This window comes from Vidua chalybeata, chromosome 24, assembly GCF_026979565.1.
Source record: "Vidua chalybeata isolate OUT-0048 chromosome 24, bVidCha1 merged haplotype, whole genome shotgun sequence".
In the NCBI taxonomy this organism is placed as follows: Eukaryota; Metazoa; Chordata; class Aves; order Passeriformes; family Viduidae; genus Vidua; species Vidua chalybeata.
The window spans coordinates 4,195,889-4,208,587 of NC_071553.1; the positions used below are offsets into that span (position 1 = coordinate 4,195,889).

Genomic DNA, 12,699 nt, shown 5'->3' on the forward strand with positions numbered 1-12,699 from the left:
ATTTGGTGGGATTTGAGCGTGATTGAAACCATTCCGCGGCCGCCCTGGCCGCAGCCCGGGGGTGGTGCCGTGCAGATGTTTGTCCGAGGCTGTTTGTGATCATTCCGGCCCGGACGCCCCCGGCGCTGCAGCTGGGGCTGGATAAGGGCGAAATTCCCGGGGTGGCCGTGCCGGGAAGCGGGAGCTGGGCGGTGGTGCCGGTGCTGTGAGTGCTGCAGAGCCGTGGGACAGGGGTGAGGGACAGGGTGAGGGACAGGGTGAGGGACAGGATGGGGACCCTCTGTGTGCTTGTGGGGACAAGCTGAGAGGACCTGGCATGGGATGCTCCCGGGAGCCGGTGACAGAAGCGCAGGGTCCCCAGGTGCCACCGAGGCGCGAGGCTGTGCGGGGACACCGCAGAGAGCCGCAGCCCGAGGTTAATCATTCAACCCCTCGGCAGGTTGGGTAACGCGGCCAGCGCCGCGGCGGGGGCGGGGGGAGGTGACAGGGACATCTGTCCTCCCGCTCCGCAGGGACAGGAGCAGCGCTCGTGCTCCTCCTCCTCCAGCCCCCCTCTCCATGGGGACGCAGGTGCTGATCCCGATGGTCCCGTGGGGACCGCAGCGTGCGGGGGACCCGCGACATCGGGGGGCGGGGGGGGGGGGACGACAGGGACACTGTGACAGCGCCGTGTGGCGGCTGAGCGGGAGCCGAGCTGGCCCCCGGCACGGCTGAGGGAGCCAAGAGCCGCAGCTGGGTTGTAAACACGCCGGGATAAAGTTACAGCCATTGATGAGCCTTGGAAAAGCTGCGGGGAAAGGGAGAGGGAGCTCCGAGAGCCCCGAGCTGCGGTCCCGGGGTGCGGGGAGCAGCCCCGAGCTGCGATTTTGGGGTGCGTGGAACAGCCCCGAGCTGCGGTCCCGGGGTCGGGGAGCAGCTCCTGCCCTCGGGATCGGCCCGAGCGTGGGGACAGCGGCGATTCCAGCAGCTCCCGCCGGGATGGGGCAATTTGGGCCACTCGGGGACACGCGGGGCTGCTCCCAGCGCTCGTGTCACGGGGACAGGGGAGGGGGGACACGCAGCCAGGACGCTGCAGGAGCGGCTGCGTGTCCGTGGGGGTGCGGAACCCCTTGGAAACCCTTTTTCCTGCCCGGCCGCTTGTCCTGCGGTGACTTTGCCGTGTCACGGTGCCATTAAAGGCACTTCCAGCGGGAGCAAGGGATGGCTCCGCCCGGAGCCGAGGGGGTTAAGCTGGCGGCAGCTGCGGCGGCTGTTAATGATTGATACCAATGACGGTCTCCATGGGCTTGGAAGGGAAATCATCCGCCCCGGCCGGCTGCGGGAGAGCCACCGGCTCGGCGAGTGGCGCAGCAGGCGGAGGGGACGCGCGGTGGCACCGGTGAGTGTGCGCGCGTGTGTCCGTGTGCGTGCAGCCTTGTCACGGAGCCCGGACGTGTCACACGGAGCCCGGACGTGTCACACGGAGCCTGGACGTGTCACACGGAGCCCGGACATGTCACACGGAGCCTGGACGTGTCACACGGAGCCCGGACGTGTCACACGGAGCCCGGACGTGTCACACGGAGCCGGGCCACGGCACTCGTGGGCCATTGTCTGCGGCCAGTGGCACCGCGGGCAGCCGGTGCCCCGAGGGTGGTGACAAGCAGCGCTGGCAGGAGCAGCACGCCGGGCACGGCACCGTCAGCACCTGGGTGTGATTATGGCTCGGGCAGGTGCTGGGGATTTGTCCCAGCAGGATTTTCCCAGCGCCGCTGCCGTAATCTCCTGACCTGAGCTGGCCGGGGAGGGGAGGGGTTGGGGCCGCGCTCCTTTGATGCCAGGGGTTGCTCGGGACAGGAATTCCCGACCATGGAAGCGGCTTCCTAAAGAGCTCAGGGAGAGTTCGAACCCTCCAGGGGCGAGCCCAGGTGGCGGCTCGGAGGTTGTGGTGGGAGTGGTGGTTCCGAGTGGGGATGGTGGCACTGGGGGATTCTCAATGGGAATGGTGGCTCCATGTTGGAGTGGCGGCTCCGAATGGGACTGGTGGCACTGGGTGGGACTGGTGGCTCCATGTGGGGATGGTGGCCTCAGGACCGAATGGTGGCTCCTGCTGGGAATGGTGGCTCCAGGATCCCGGTGATCCCATGCACAAGGGACTGGGGCTCTGTCCCCACGAAGGGACAATGGAGTGACATCAGAGCTGCCAGGGCACGGACTGTCACCCGCTCTGCCCTGATCCGGGGCTGTCACCCTCCCCAAATGTCGCCCCATGGGGTCGGGACGCTGCTGCCGCGCCTGCTCCAAGCCCCCGGCAGCACCAGCGGCGCTTTTTGGCCGGCAGCCCCGTGGGCCGTGCCTGGGATGGAGCCGGGGTTTCCAGGGAGATAAAACACAAACTCCCGGTGCTTTTTTTTTTTGTGCTTTTTGTGCTTCTCCCCGACCCCAGCTGGCGCGGCAGCGGGGGACTCGCCCTCCCCGCCGCCGCCGGCCACGCTGGCCGCCAGCAGCCGCTTTGTTCTCTGGAAATCCCCGGCCTTCCCCCGCTCCCGGCCCTCCATCCCCCCCGGCAGCTTCTCCCGCTGTCCCTCCCCGCGCCCCCCAACCCCGGGATGTCCCCGAGTGACGCTGCTGATGTCGCACACGGCCCGTGGGTGCGCGGGAGCTGCCGGCCGCCCTTCCCGAGGACTTTGCCCGGCTTGGCAAGGCTGGCACCGCAGCCCGGCCGCTTCCCAGGGCATCCAGCTCGGCCTCCGCCTCCGCCTTCCCTCCCTGCGCGGCTCCCACGGGAATCACGGCGATGGGGGGGGGGGGCTGGTGGCCAGCGTGTCCTGCAGGGCTGGGTGGCCCTGAGCTGACAGTGGGGCAGGGGTGGCCTGGGCTGTTTCTGGGGTCTGGGTGGCCCTGGTTTCTGGGGTCTGGGGGGTTCCCGCCCCCATGCCCAGGTGACCCCACTCAAAGCCTCGAGGTGCTTTGGAAATGGCTCCGAGAGCAGCCAGGGGAGGAGGTGACATTGGGGACATCGCTGCAGGCACAGCCCTGGATGGGCCATGGCTGCTGCTGCAGCGACTTGTGAGTGTGGCCAGTGGTGACAGCTGGGATGTGACAGCAGCAGGAAGGGCGGCTCGGCCACCAGAGCCCTGATTTTGGCTGGGGTGGCCCTGCCTGGGCACTGCGGTGGCAGCAGATGGGGACAGTTTGTCACAGGGCTGAGGTGGCAGTGGGGACGTGGCGCTTGGACTGGCACTGTCCCTTCTGGGGTGGCTTCACAGCAGCAGCACCAGCGCAGATGAAGGCAGGAGGCAACATCAGCTGCCCCCTGCTCCCTGGTGTCGCCACCCTGGTGACAGCGACACTGGGTGGCACTGCGGTGGGGACACGGGCACGGGAGGGGCTTTGCAGGCACGGGATGGGATTGGTTCTCTGTGAGTGGGATTCATTATCCAGGGATGGGATTGGTTCTCTGGGAGTGGGATTGGTTCTCTGTGAGTGGGATTCATTATCCAGGGGTGCGATTGGTTCTCTGTGACTGGGATTGGTTCCCCAGGGGTGGGATTCCTTATTGAGGGGTGGGATTGGTTCTCCGTGAGTGGGATTCATTCTCCATCAGTGGAATTCATTATCCAGGGGTGGGATTAGTTCTCCATGAGTGGGATTCACTATCCAGGGGTGGGATTGGTTCTCCGTGAGTGGGATTCATTCTCCATGAGTGGGATTCATTATCCAGGGGTGGGATTGTTTCCTTTGATGTTTCCCCCTCAGCTCCCCCGGGAGGTCGGGGGCAGCTGTTGGCACCCCTGGAGCGTGCCCATGGATTGGGCACAGATCATGGATCAGCCATGGCTGTGCCGTGTCCCTGCCCACCCCTGGACACTGCTGACCGTGACAGAGCCCAGCTGGTGCCAGGACCAGGTGCCAACTCCGGGTTGGCAAACCCGGCCTGAACCCGGCTCAAAGCCCCCGAGCCTGGCACAGCGCCAGTGACGCCAAACTGGGGTGGCAGAGGGTGGCACCCCAACACCGAGCCTCCTGTGGCTCCCTCCCTGCTCCTGCCACACTGTCCCCAGATTGCCGTCCCCAGAAGTGTCCCCACAGCCTCCCCTGGCAGGTCCCTTCCTGCCGTGGTGGCTGCGCCACCGGGCGAGCACTGGCGTTGTCACCAAGGAGGGCTGGCACGTGCCCGCAGCCGTTGGGGGACCTTGCCCCCGGATCCTTGGCTGGAGGTGATGGAGCAGCGGGTGAGTCACTGTGCTGGGGACGTGGGGACAGGGGGGACAGGTGGCACCGGGGCGTTTGCCGCTGGCTCAGACCCTGGCATGAGGCTGGTGCTGCCCATGGCTGGTGTGGTGCCAGTTTGTCCAGGGATGTGTCTCACCCCCTGTGCCCAGTGCCTCAGAAAGGTGGATTTGGTGGGTTTGGATTGGATTTGGCTTGGTTTGGATTTGTTTCATTTGGATTTGGTTTGGTTTCGATTTGGTTTGGGTTTGGTTCGGTTTAGATTTGCTTTAGGTTTGGATTTGGTTTGGGTTAAGATTTGCTTCAGGTTTGGGTTTGGTTCAGTTTAGATATGCTTTGGATTTGGTTTCGGTTTGGATTTGGTTTGGGTTAGTCTGGATTTAGTTCAGGTCTGGATTCGTTCAGTTTGGGTTTGGTCTGGATTTGGTTCAGTTTGGATTTGGTTTTGGTCTGGATTTGGTTTAGTTGGGATTTGGTTCTGTTTGGATTTAGTTTGGTCTGGATTTGGTTTGGATTTGGTTTAGTTTGTGTTTAGTTTAGTTTGGGATCAGTTTTGTCGGTGCCCATGGCATTGGCACATTCTGGGATGGGCTGGGACCACTGGTGCCATCCAAGGGGCAGCGGGGACATCCCTGGGCTGGTCACTGGCGCTGAGCTCGCCCCAAAGGGGCACAATTCGGATTTTTGGGAGGAAGATGCGGTGCCGGGCAGTGTCCCACGGTGCTCCCGGCATTTTCGGGAGCAGGGCCGCGGCGGGAGGGAGCCCAGCGGCCTCCCCGTGCTCCGCTTCCTTCTTTGGAGCTTTCCTGGCGATGTCCGCCCGATCCCTTCCCTCCCTCCTGCCCAAGGATTTTCTGCCCGCCCTGAGGGCTTTGCATTCTCTTCCCAAAGTCCAGGCGGAGCGTGGCTCACCCCAAATCCCGCTCTTGCCCGTTCCCAAGGGCTCCCCGGGGTATTTTTTTGGGGGTGCTGATGCTCCGCGGGGTCTGTCCCCCCCCGTTCGGTGCTTGTGCCCATCCCGGTCCCCGGGATTTCCTCCCTGTGTCCCCTGGGGAAGGAACAGCCGCGGGGAGGAGGGCGACACACCCGGGATGCTTTGGGGACACCCGGGGACGCTTTGGGGACACAAGCAGGGGGAAGGGACGCAGTCCCTGAATCCAGGACAGCGACAGAGCTCAGCTCAGCGCGGCTGCTTCCCTCGCTGTGACACCCGCCCTTCCCGCTGCCCTGCCGGGCTGGGGGGGCTCAGGAGCCCCTCACCAGCCCTTCTGAGCCCCCCTGAGCCCCCCCGAGCTCCTCGAGCTGCCCGTGTCGCCCTTCCCCTGCCACCAGCAGCTCCCCGGCTCCGCACCTGGGCTGGGGGAGGCGGCTGTGCCGCGCTGCCCTTCGCCTCTCCTCTGCGGGGACGCGAGCGGGAGCTGTTTGTCCCCGCTGTCGCCTTCCCCGCCGGCTGCCGCACACCGGGACCGCCCAACCCCGCCGCCACCGGAGCCACCGGAGCCCCCCGGAGCCCCCCGGAGCCCCCCGAGCTCCGCCACCGCCGCCAGCGGCACCGCCAATGCCACCGGCGCGGGGCGCGGGGGACTGGCACGGCTGGCAGAGGACGGGCAGAGCCCTCGCCCACCGCCCGCGTCCCCGGGCCCGCGCGGGGCTGCCCCGGTGGCCCGGGGTGGCAGAGGGTGGCAGCGCGGAGCTGGCACCGGGCACCGGCCGCGGGGCCATGCCGGGAGCCGGGCGCGGGCGCTGAGCCGGGCGGGCCCCCGGGACCATGCTGAAGTTTCGGGCGGACCGGAGGGTGAGGTAGGAGCCCGCAGGGGTCTGGGGGGGCCCGGGGGGACCCGCGGGGAGCCGGCGGGGCGGGACCCCCGGCCCGGGCAGTGGATCCGGGCAGTGGCTGCTGCATTGCAGTGCTGGGAGGCGATGGGCACTGGCGAGTTTCTGGAGCGGGGTCAGCCCCGGGAGCGGCTGCCGGGCGCTGCTTTCCGGAGCTTTCCCGCTCCTCCCGGGGGCTGCGGGTTGGGGTGGGGGCAGGCAGCGCGGTGGGTGCCAGGAGGAGCCGCGGGGAGCTGCAAAATGGGGGTGTCCTGCCCGCAGGGAGAGTCCAGGGACCTGCAGGGATGGGGGGGACACCCAGCGTGGGGTTCAGGGTGGTGGGCAGGGATGGGGGCACCCCCGGCGTGGGGTGCAGAGCGGCTGGTGGGTGCTGGCAGCGCCCACTTCCCACGCTTGGCGCTTTCGGGGTGCTGCTCTCTCAGCATTGCACCCTCCCCGCGCGGCAGCGTCACTGCGGGGATGGGACCTGCCCCAGTTCCCGGGATTTGAACCCCTCCGAAGGCACCGCCGGGGGGGGAAAAACGCTCCGGGAGCAGCTCCAGCCCTGGGGCAGAACCGCCCCGGCTGTGCCGGAGCGCGGGCCGGGCACTGAGGGTGACCCCGGTCAGACCAGCCGGGCACTGGGGGGGTCTGGAGAGTGAACCCCCCCAGTTGTGGGGTGCACGCACATCCCCGGGGTTTTTCAGGTGCCCCCGAGCGCTGCTGGAGGGGATCAGGACCCTGGCAGGGGGTGGGGGCTGCAAGGGGCGGCAGCTCAGCAGCAGCAGCACTTTTTGGGGTGTCAGTGGTGGATGGGATGGGATGGGATGGGATGGGATGGGATGGGATGGGATGGGATGGGATGGGATGGATGGGATGGGATGGGATGGGATGATCTTCTCAGTGGTGTTTGTTGTTGTTTTTTTTTTTTCTCAAACTTCCCCCGTTTTGCTGACTGGCAGGAGGAGTTGGTGGCATGCTGGGGCTGCTGGCATGGGGATGGCTCCGTGTCCCAGCGCCCGGTGGATTTGGGAAGGAGGGGATGGGATCCACTGTGAAATTCCTGGGATGGAGTCCTGGATCTCGTCCTTTCCCCCTGGGCACCCCAGAAAGGGGGGTGGGGCAGGGATGTGGCACAAGGTGCCAGCTGAGCCCGGGACAGCCCTGTGACACTGCTGCTGCCACTGCCAGGGTGCAGGGAGGCAGAACAGCTTGTGTTGGGAATCCTGGGCTGGTGTTTGGGGTCTGAGGGGTCCTGGGGTGGTTTTTGGGGTCTGAGGGGTCTTAGACTGGTGTTTGGGACCCAGCCCCCATGCCCAGGTGACCCCACTCAAAGCCTCGAGGTGCTTTGGAAATGGCTCCGAGAGCAGCCAGGGGAGGAGGTGACATTGGGGACATCGCTGCAGGCACAGCCCTGGATGGGCCATGGCTGCTGCTGCAGCGACTTGTGAGTGTGGCCAGTGGTGACAGCTGGGATGTGACAGCAGCAGGAAGGGCGGCTCGGCCACCAGAGCCCTGATTTTGGCACTTGAATGAAATCTTTGAGCACCCGGGGAAGGGGCTGGAGTGGCTGAGGGAGCCGGGAAAGGGGCTCAGCCTGGAGAAAAGGAGGCTCGGGGGGGCCCTTCTGGCTCTCCCTAACAGGAGTGGGCAACCAGGGGGGCTCGGGCTCTGCTCGCCATCCCTGGGGGTGTCCCATGCAGTGGGTGTGGCACTTGGGGACACGCTTTGGTGCTGCTGGGTCAACGGCTGGGCTCCGTGATCTTGGAGGGCTTTCCCACCAGAACGATTCTGTGATGCTGTGAAGGCTCCTAAATCTGGGATTAGCGGGGTGCTCGGGGCAGGGCAGGGGATGCCAGCCCCGGTGCCAAGCCTGGTGTTGGCATGGAACCAACAGAGCAGCAAACGTGGGGACACGGGGACTCTGTGGGGGACACGGGGACTCTGTGGGGGACACGGGGACTCTGTGGGGGACACAGGGACTCCGTGGGGGACACGGGGACTTCATGGGGGACATGGGGACTCCTAACACCCACCCCACGGCTGTCCCCACAGCCACAATGAAAGGCGGAACACCTTCCTGCACCCAGTGACGGGACAGGTCCCCGAGGACGCCTCGAGGCTTGACTTGCCCAAGTAGGTCGGCTCCCAATCCCCTTGGGCTGGGGGAGCGGGGAGGGCTGGGAGCGCTGCGGGGGCGACCCCGGCGGGCTGCAGGAGCACAGATCCGCTGATTCCCCCTCTCCCGTGTCACAGACACAGCTCGGACATGTCCAGCAAGGCGGGCAGCAAGCGGCCGGCCACCGTCCCCAGCGAGCCCCCCAACCACGCCATGGTGGCCGAGGTGCCCCCGGAGCGCCCCGGAGGCCGGGTGAGTGCCCTGGCACGGCTGTCACCAGCTCGGACAGGGACTCGGGGAGCCCAGCCCGGGCACTGAGCATCCCCTCTCGCTCCGCGCAGGCTCCGCGCTCGTCCCGCAAGGGCATCGCCTTCGGGAAGCGCTCCAACTCCATGAAGAGGAACCCCAACGCCGCCGTCACCAAGAGCGGGTGGCTCTACAAGCAGGTACCCCCCCCGTGCCACCCCTCCCGGCCCCGCAGAGCCCCGGGAGCCCCCGGAGCGCTCTCACCGCCCCTCTCCCGCAGGCCAGCTCGGGGGTGAAGCAGTGGAACAAGCGCTGGTTCGTGCTGGTGGATCGGTGCCTCTTCTACTACAAAGGTACGGCCACCCCCAGAGCTCGTGGCCACCCCCAGCGTGCCCCAGGGCCACCGGCACAAAGTCCCAGGCTCTTTCCGCTCTCCACCTTGTTTTGGCCGGTGTTTGCCGCGCCCTGGGGTTAATCCCGAGTTTTCCCCGCCTCCCTGGCAGCTCCCGGGCTTGCATCAATAATTGAGGAGGTTGTTTGTGAGCCTGGCACAGCTGCGGGAGCAGCAACAGGCAGGGAGCCGATCCCACAGGTGGGACGGAGCCCGGGGATGTAGGGGGGCTGTGCCGGGGGTCCCTCCGTGGGTTTGACCCCAGGATTCGCTCCCCCCCAGACGAGAAGGAGGAGAACATCCTGGGCAGCATCCCCCTGCTCAGCTTCCGCGTGGCCGCCGTGCAGCCCTCGGACAACATCAGCAGGAAGCACACGTTCAAGGTCAGTGCCTCTGCCGGGGCTTGCAGGGGACGGCGTGGCACTGGGGTGGCACTGGGGTGGCACTGGGGTGGCACTGCGGTGGCACTGGTGATGCTGGCAGGGTCCCCGCTGCTCTTGTGGCTTCCTTGGTGACGGGGCATGGAGCACGCTGCGGTGACCCCCGTGGGTTCAGATCTGCGTCTGCTGGGCAAACGGGGACGCAGCAGCGTCCCCAGGGTCCCCAGCCCCTCTGCAGGGCCCTGCTGGGTGCTCCCACCCCTCTCCCTGCCCTGCTTTCCCCTCTCCATGGCTGCTGCTCCCGGAGCCGGGCTCGGAGCTGCCCCCAATCCCAGCCCCGTTTGAGCCGCTTGGCTGGCAAGTGTCACCGGCGAGGGGGGAGCCCACCACCCGCGGCTGCTGTGGGGCTGGAGAGGGGAGCAGGGAGAGCTGACAGAGCTGCTGCTGCCCCACATCCGTCCCTGGTAGGGTCTGAGCTTCCCTGGCGCTCTTGGGCACCTTTGGTACCTTCCCCATCCCAGCTGCTCGCGGGCACGGGGCGCTCTGACACTCCCTTGTCGGCCCCAGTGTCCCCTCCCCGTGTCCAGAGCCGGGGCTGGGGTCCCCACAGGCCACTCCCGAGTTTTTCCCAGCCTAAGGGAGGGATTTGTGCAGCTGCTCCCACTTAAACCTGAATTTAGGCTCAGCTGAGTGGGGTTTAGCGGGGAGAGATGGCATGGGGACTTCCCTGTGCCCGTGCCCACACTGGTGTCACCTTCTGTGACCTGGGGGTGTCCAGGGAAGGGTCTGGAGAGTCCTGAGGGAGCTGGGAAGGGTCTGGAGAGTCCTGAGGGAGCTGGGAAGGGCCTGGAGAGTCCCGAGGGAGCTGGGAAGGGGCTCAGCCTGGAGAAAAGGAGGCTCAGGGGGAATTTCTGGCTTTGCACAACTCCCTGCCAGGAGGGGACAGCCGGGGGGGATTTGGGATCTTATCCCAGGGAACAGGGACAGGAGGAGAGGGAACGGCCTCGGGCTGTGCTGGGGAGGCTCAGGGTGGACACCAGCAGGAATTTCCTCATGGAAAGGGCTGGAAGGGGCTGCCCAGGGGGGTTTGGAGTGCCCATCCCTGGAGGTGGCACCTGGAGGTGGCACTGAGTGCTCAGGGTGGGGATCGGGCACAGCTTGGACTCGATGATCCCAGCGGGATTTTCCAGCCTCAGTAATTCCATGATTCTGTGAAATCCCTGCTGCCTGACACCGATGAGGGAAAACCTCTCAAAGCTGCTGCCCACACCCCAAACTCTGCAGCTCCTGGGTTTGGGAGAACAGTTTTGTCCAGGGAAGGGCAGAGAGGTTCCCACCCCGCTCCCACTGACCCCGTGTCTGTGTTTCCTCCTCCTCCTCCTCCCTCGGCGGGCGAGGATGCTGGGACAGGAGGGGTTTCTTGGTGCCACCACCACGCCAGCACCCAGCCACCAGCACCTAGGTAGAGTTCCACCTTCTTGTGTTTCTGGTGCATGCAGAGGCTGAGGGACCCCCGGGCTCGCTCTGCTCCCAGCTCCCGCTAATCCCAGGGCTGGATCCCTTCGATTTCCCCTCTTCCTCTGCCTGCAGAGCTTCCAGAAGTGCATGGGGGGGCTCAGGAGGTGACCCCAGCTGGGCACGGTGGCTGCATGCTCTGGGGAGGATGGAAACTCAAGGGAGGGGTTTAATCAGACCTCATTTTTCTGTTTTAGTTAATTTTTTTTTTCTTTTTTAAGAGACTGAACCCTTGAAATTCTTTCCAGAGGAGAACTCCGCTTCCTCCCTTTTCTTCCTCCTCGCTTTCCCCCACCCCTTTCCACAGGGGGAAGGTGGAAGCTTCAGAAAGGCCCTCAAATAAAGGCTCCTTCCAGCACATTCTGGGCAGAGAACAGGCACCAACATCTCGGATCAAAACTGAGCCTTTTCCTCCCAAAATATTTCCTGGGTCGAGAAACCACCTTCCCCCTCACCCTGCATGGACGCTGCCCCTCCGGTGCTGCCGCTCTTGCTGGGGCCCTTTGCCACCCCAACATTGGGGTGCTGCTCCTTTGGGGGAGGAGGGCTGCTCCCAAAAAATCCCTGGCAGTGACTCCGAGGGGGGATAAAACCCCACCGTGAGGGGCCTGCAGAGCTTTCCCCGCGCTCGGCGGCCGCGCACGGAGGGGAAGGAGCCCTCCTGGCATGCCCTGGAGCAGCGGGACGGGGTGCCAGGCTGGCAGCGGAGCTCTCACCCCTCTGTCTGTGTCCCCCTCCCCGTTCTGTGCCCCCACAGGTGACGGTGTGCTGGGTGCAGGAGCTGCCGGCGGGTAACGGGCAGTCCCTGTCTCCCCAGGCCGAGCACGCCGGCATCCGCACCTACTTCTTCAGCGCCGAGAACACGGAGGAGCAGGAATCCTGGATCCAGGCCATGGGCGAGGCCGCCCGCGTGCAGATCCCCCCGAGCCAGAGGTCAGTGCTCGCCGCACTGCCCGGCCCTCGTGGGGACGTGGTGCTGTCCTTGCTCCACGCCCAGGGACATTTTGGGGTGTAAGAGAAGGGAGCTGGGGGAGCAGTGACCCCGCAATGCTCAGGGAGGGACAGGGCGTCGCTGGCCACCCCTCAACCCAGAGGTCAGTGCCCACCACGCTGCCCGGCCCTCCTGGGGACGCAGTGCCCTCCATGCCTGGGGACATTTGGGGGTGTGAGGGACACTCCAGAGAAGGGAGCTGGGGGAGCAGTGACCCCGCAATGCTCAGGGAGGGACAGGGCATCGCTGGCCACCCCTCAACCCAGAGGTCGGTGCCCAGTGCCGCCGCACCGCCCGCCCTCCTGGGGACGCGGTGCTGTCCTTGCTCCACGCCCAGGGACGTTTTGGGGTGTGAGGGACACTCCGGAGAAGGGAGCTGGGGGAGCAGTGACCCCGCAATGCTCAGGGAGGAACAGAGCATTGCCAGCCACCCCAGGGGCAGTGCCAGGCCTTGGTGACCCCTCTGTGGTGTGTCCCAGGCACGAGAAGCCGGACTCGGAGAACATCCCCCCCAGCAAACACCACCACCACCACCACCACTGCAACGCCGCCCACCGCGAGCACCCCAAGGCCGAGCCCGACGCCAAGACCCGCGGGGAGGGCGACGGCCGCGGCTCGGAGAAGATGGAGCGGAAGCCGTCGGAGCGGGCGGACGCCAAGAAGGAGCCTCTGGCCAAAGCCAACGGCCTCGGCGGGCAGGAGCCGCCCTCGGAGCCGGGCAGTCCCTACCCCGAGGGGCCGCGGGGGCCGGCGAGCGCCGAGCGGCCGGCACAGCCCAACGGGTGGCCGTACCCCTCGCCCAGCCGGCCCGGCAGCACCGCCTTCCCCGCGGCGGGTGACGGCGAGAGCGGGGCCCAGCGCCGCGGCGTCACCCCCAGGTCCCACCCCGAGAAGGTGGCCCAGCGCAAGAGCTCCATGACGCAGCTGCAGCAGTGGGTGAACTCCCGCCGCGCCACCGCGGCCCCCGAGGAGCTGCGCAGGTGAGGATGCGCCAGGATGCTCCTTTGCTCCGGGGTTGGTCCCTCTGGGAATG

At 66.2% G+C, this 12,699-nt stretch overlaps 1 protein-coding gene across 9 annotated transcripts in view; it reads left to right on the forward strand.

The window, feature by feature from the left end:
- The first annotated feature begins 522 nt into the window (after positions 1–522).
- Positions 523–12,699, forward strand: part of PLEKHA6 (pleckstrin homology domain containing A6) — a 28,755-nt gene continuing 16,578 nt past the window's right edge. For 6 of the 9 annotated variants that reach the window (XM_053963884.1, XM_053963887.1, XM_053963885.1 and 3 more), the window contains exons 1-7: positions 8,089–8,160; positions 8,281–8,395; positions 8,485–8,589; positions 8,670–8,742; positions 9,063–9,163; positions 11,433–11,608; positions 12,146–12,646. In XM_053963884.1, coding sequence (XP_053819859.1) covers positions 8,294–8,395; positions 8,485–8,589; positions 8,670–8,742; positions 9,063–9,163; positions 11,433–11,608; positions 12,146–12,646 — 1,058 coding nt within the window. In that variant the 5' untranslated portion in view covers positions 8,089–8,160; positions 8,281–8,293. Of the gene's footprint in view, positions 571–8,079; positions 8,161–8,280; positions 8,396–8,484; positions 8,590–8,669; positions 8,743–9,062; positions 9,164–11,432; positions 11,609–12,145; positions 12,647–12,699 lie in introns of those variants that run through there. The other 3 variants (XM_053963883.1, XM_053963891.1, XM_053963890.1) reach the window with 2 other exon arrangements.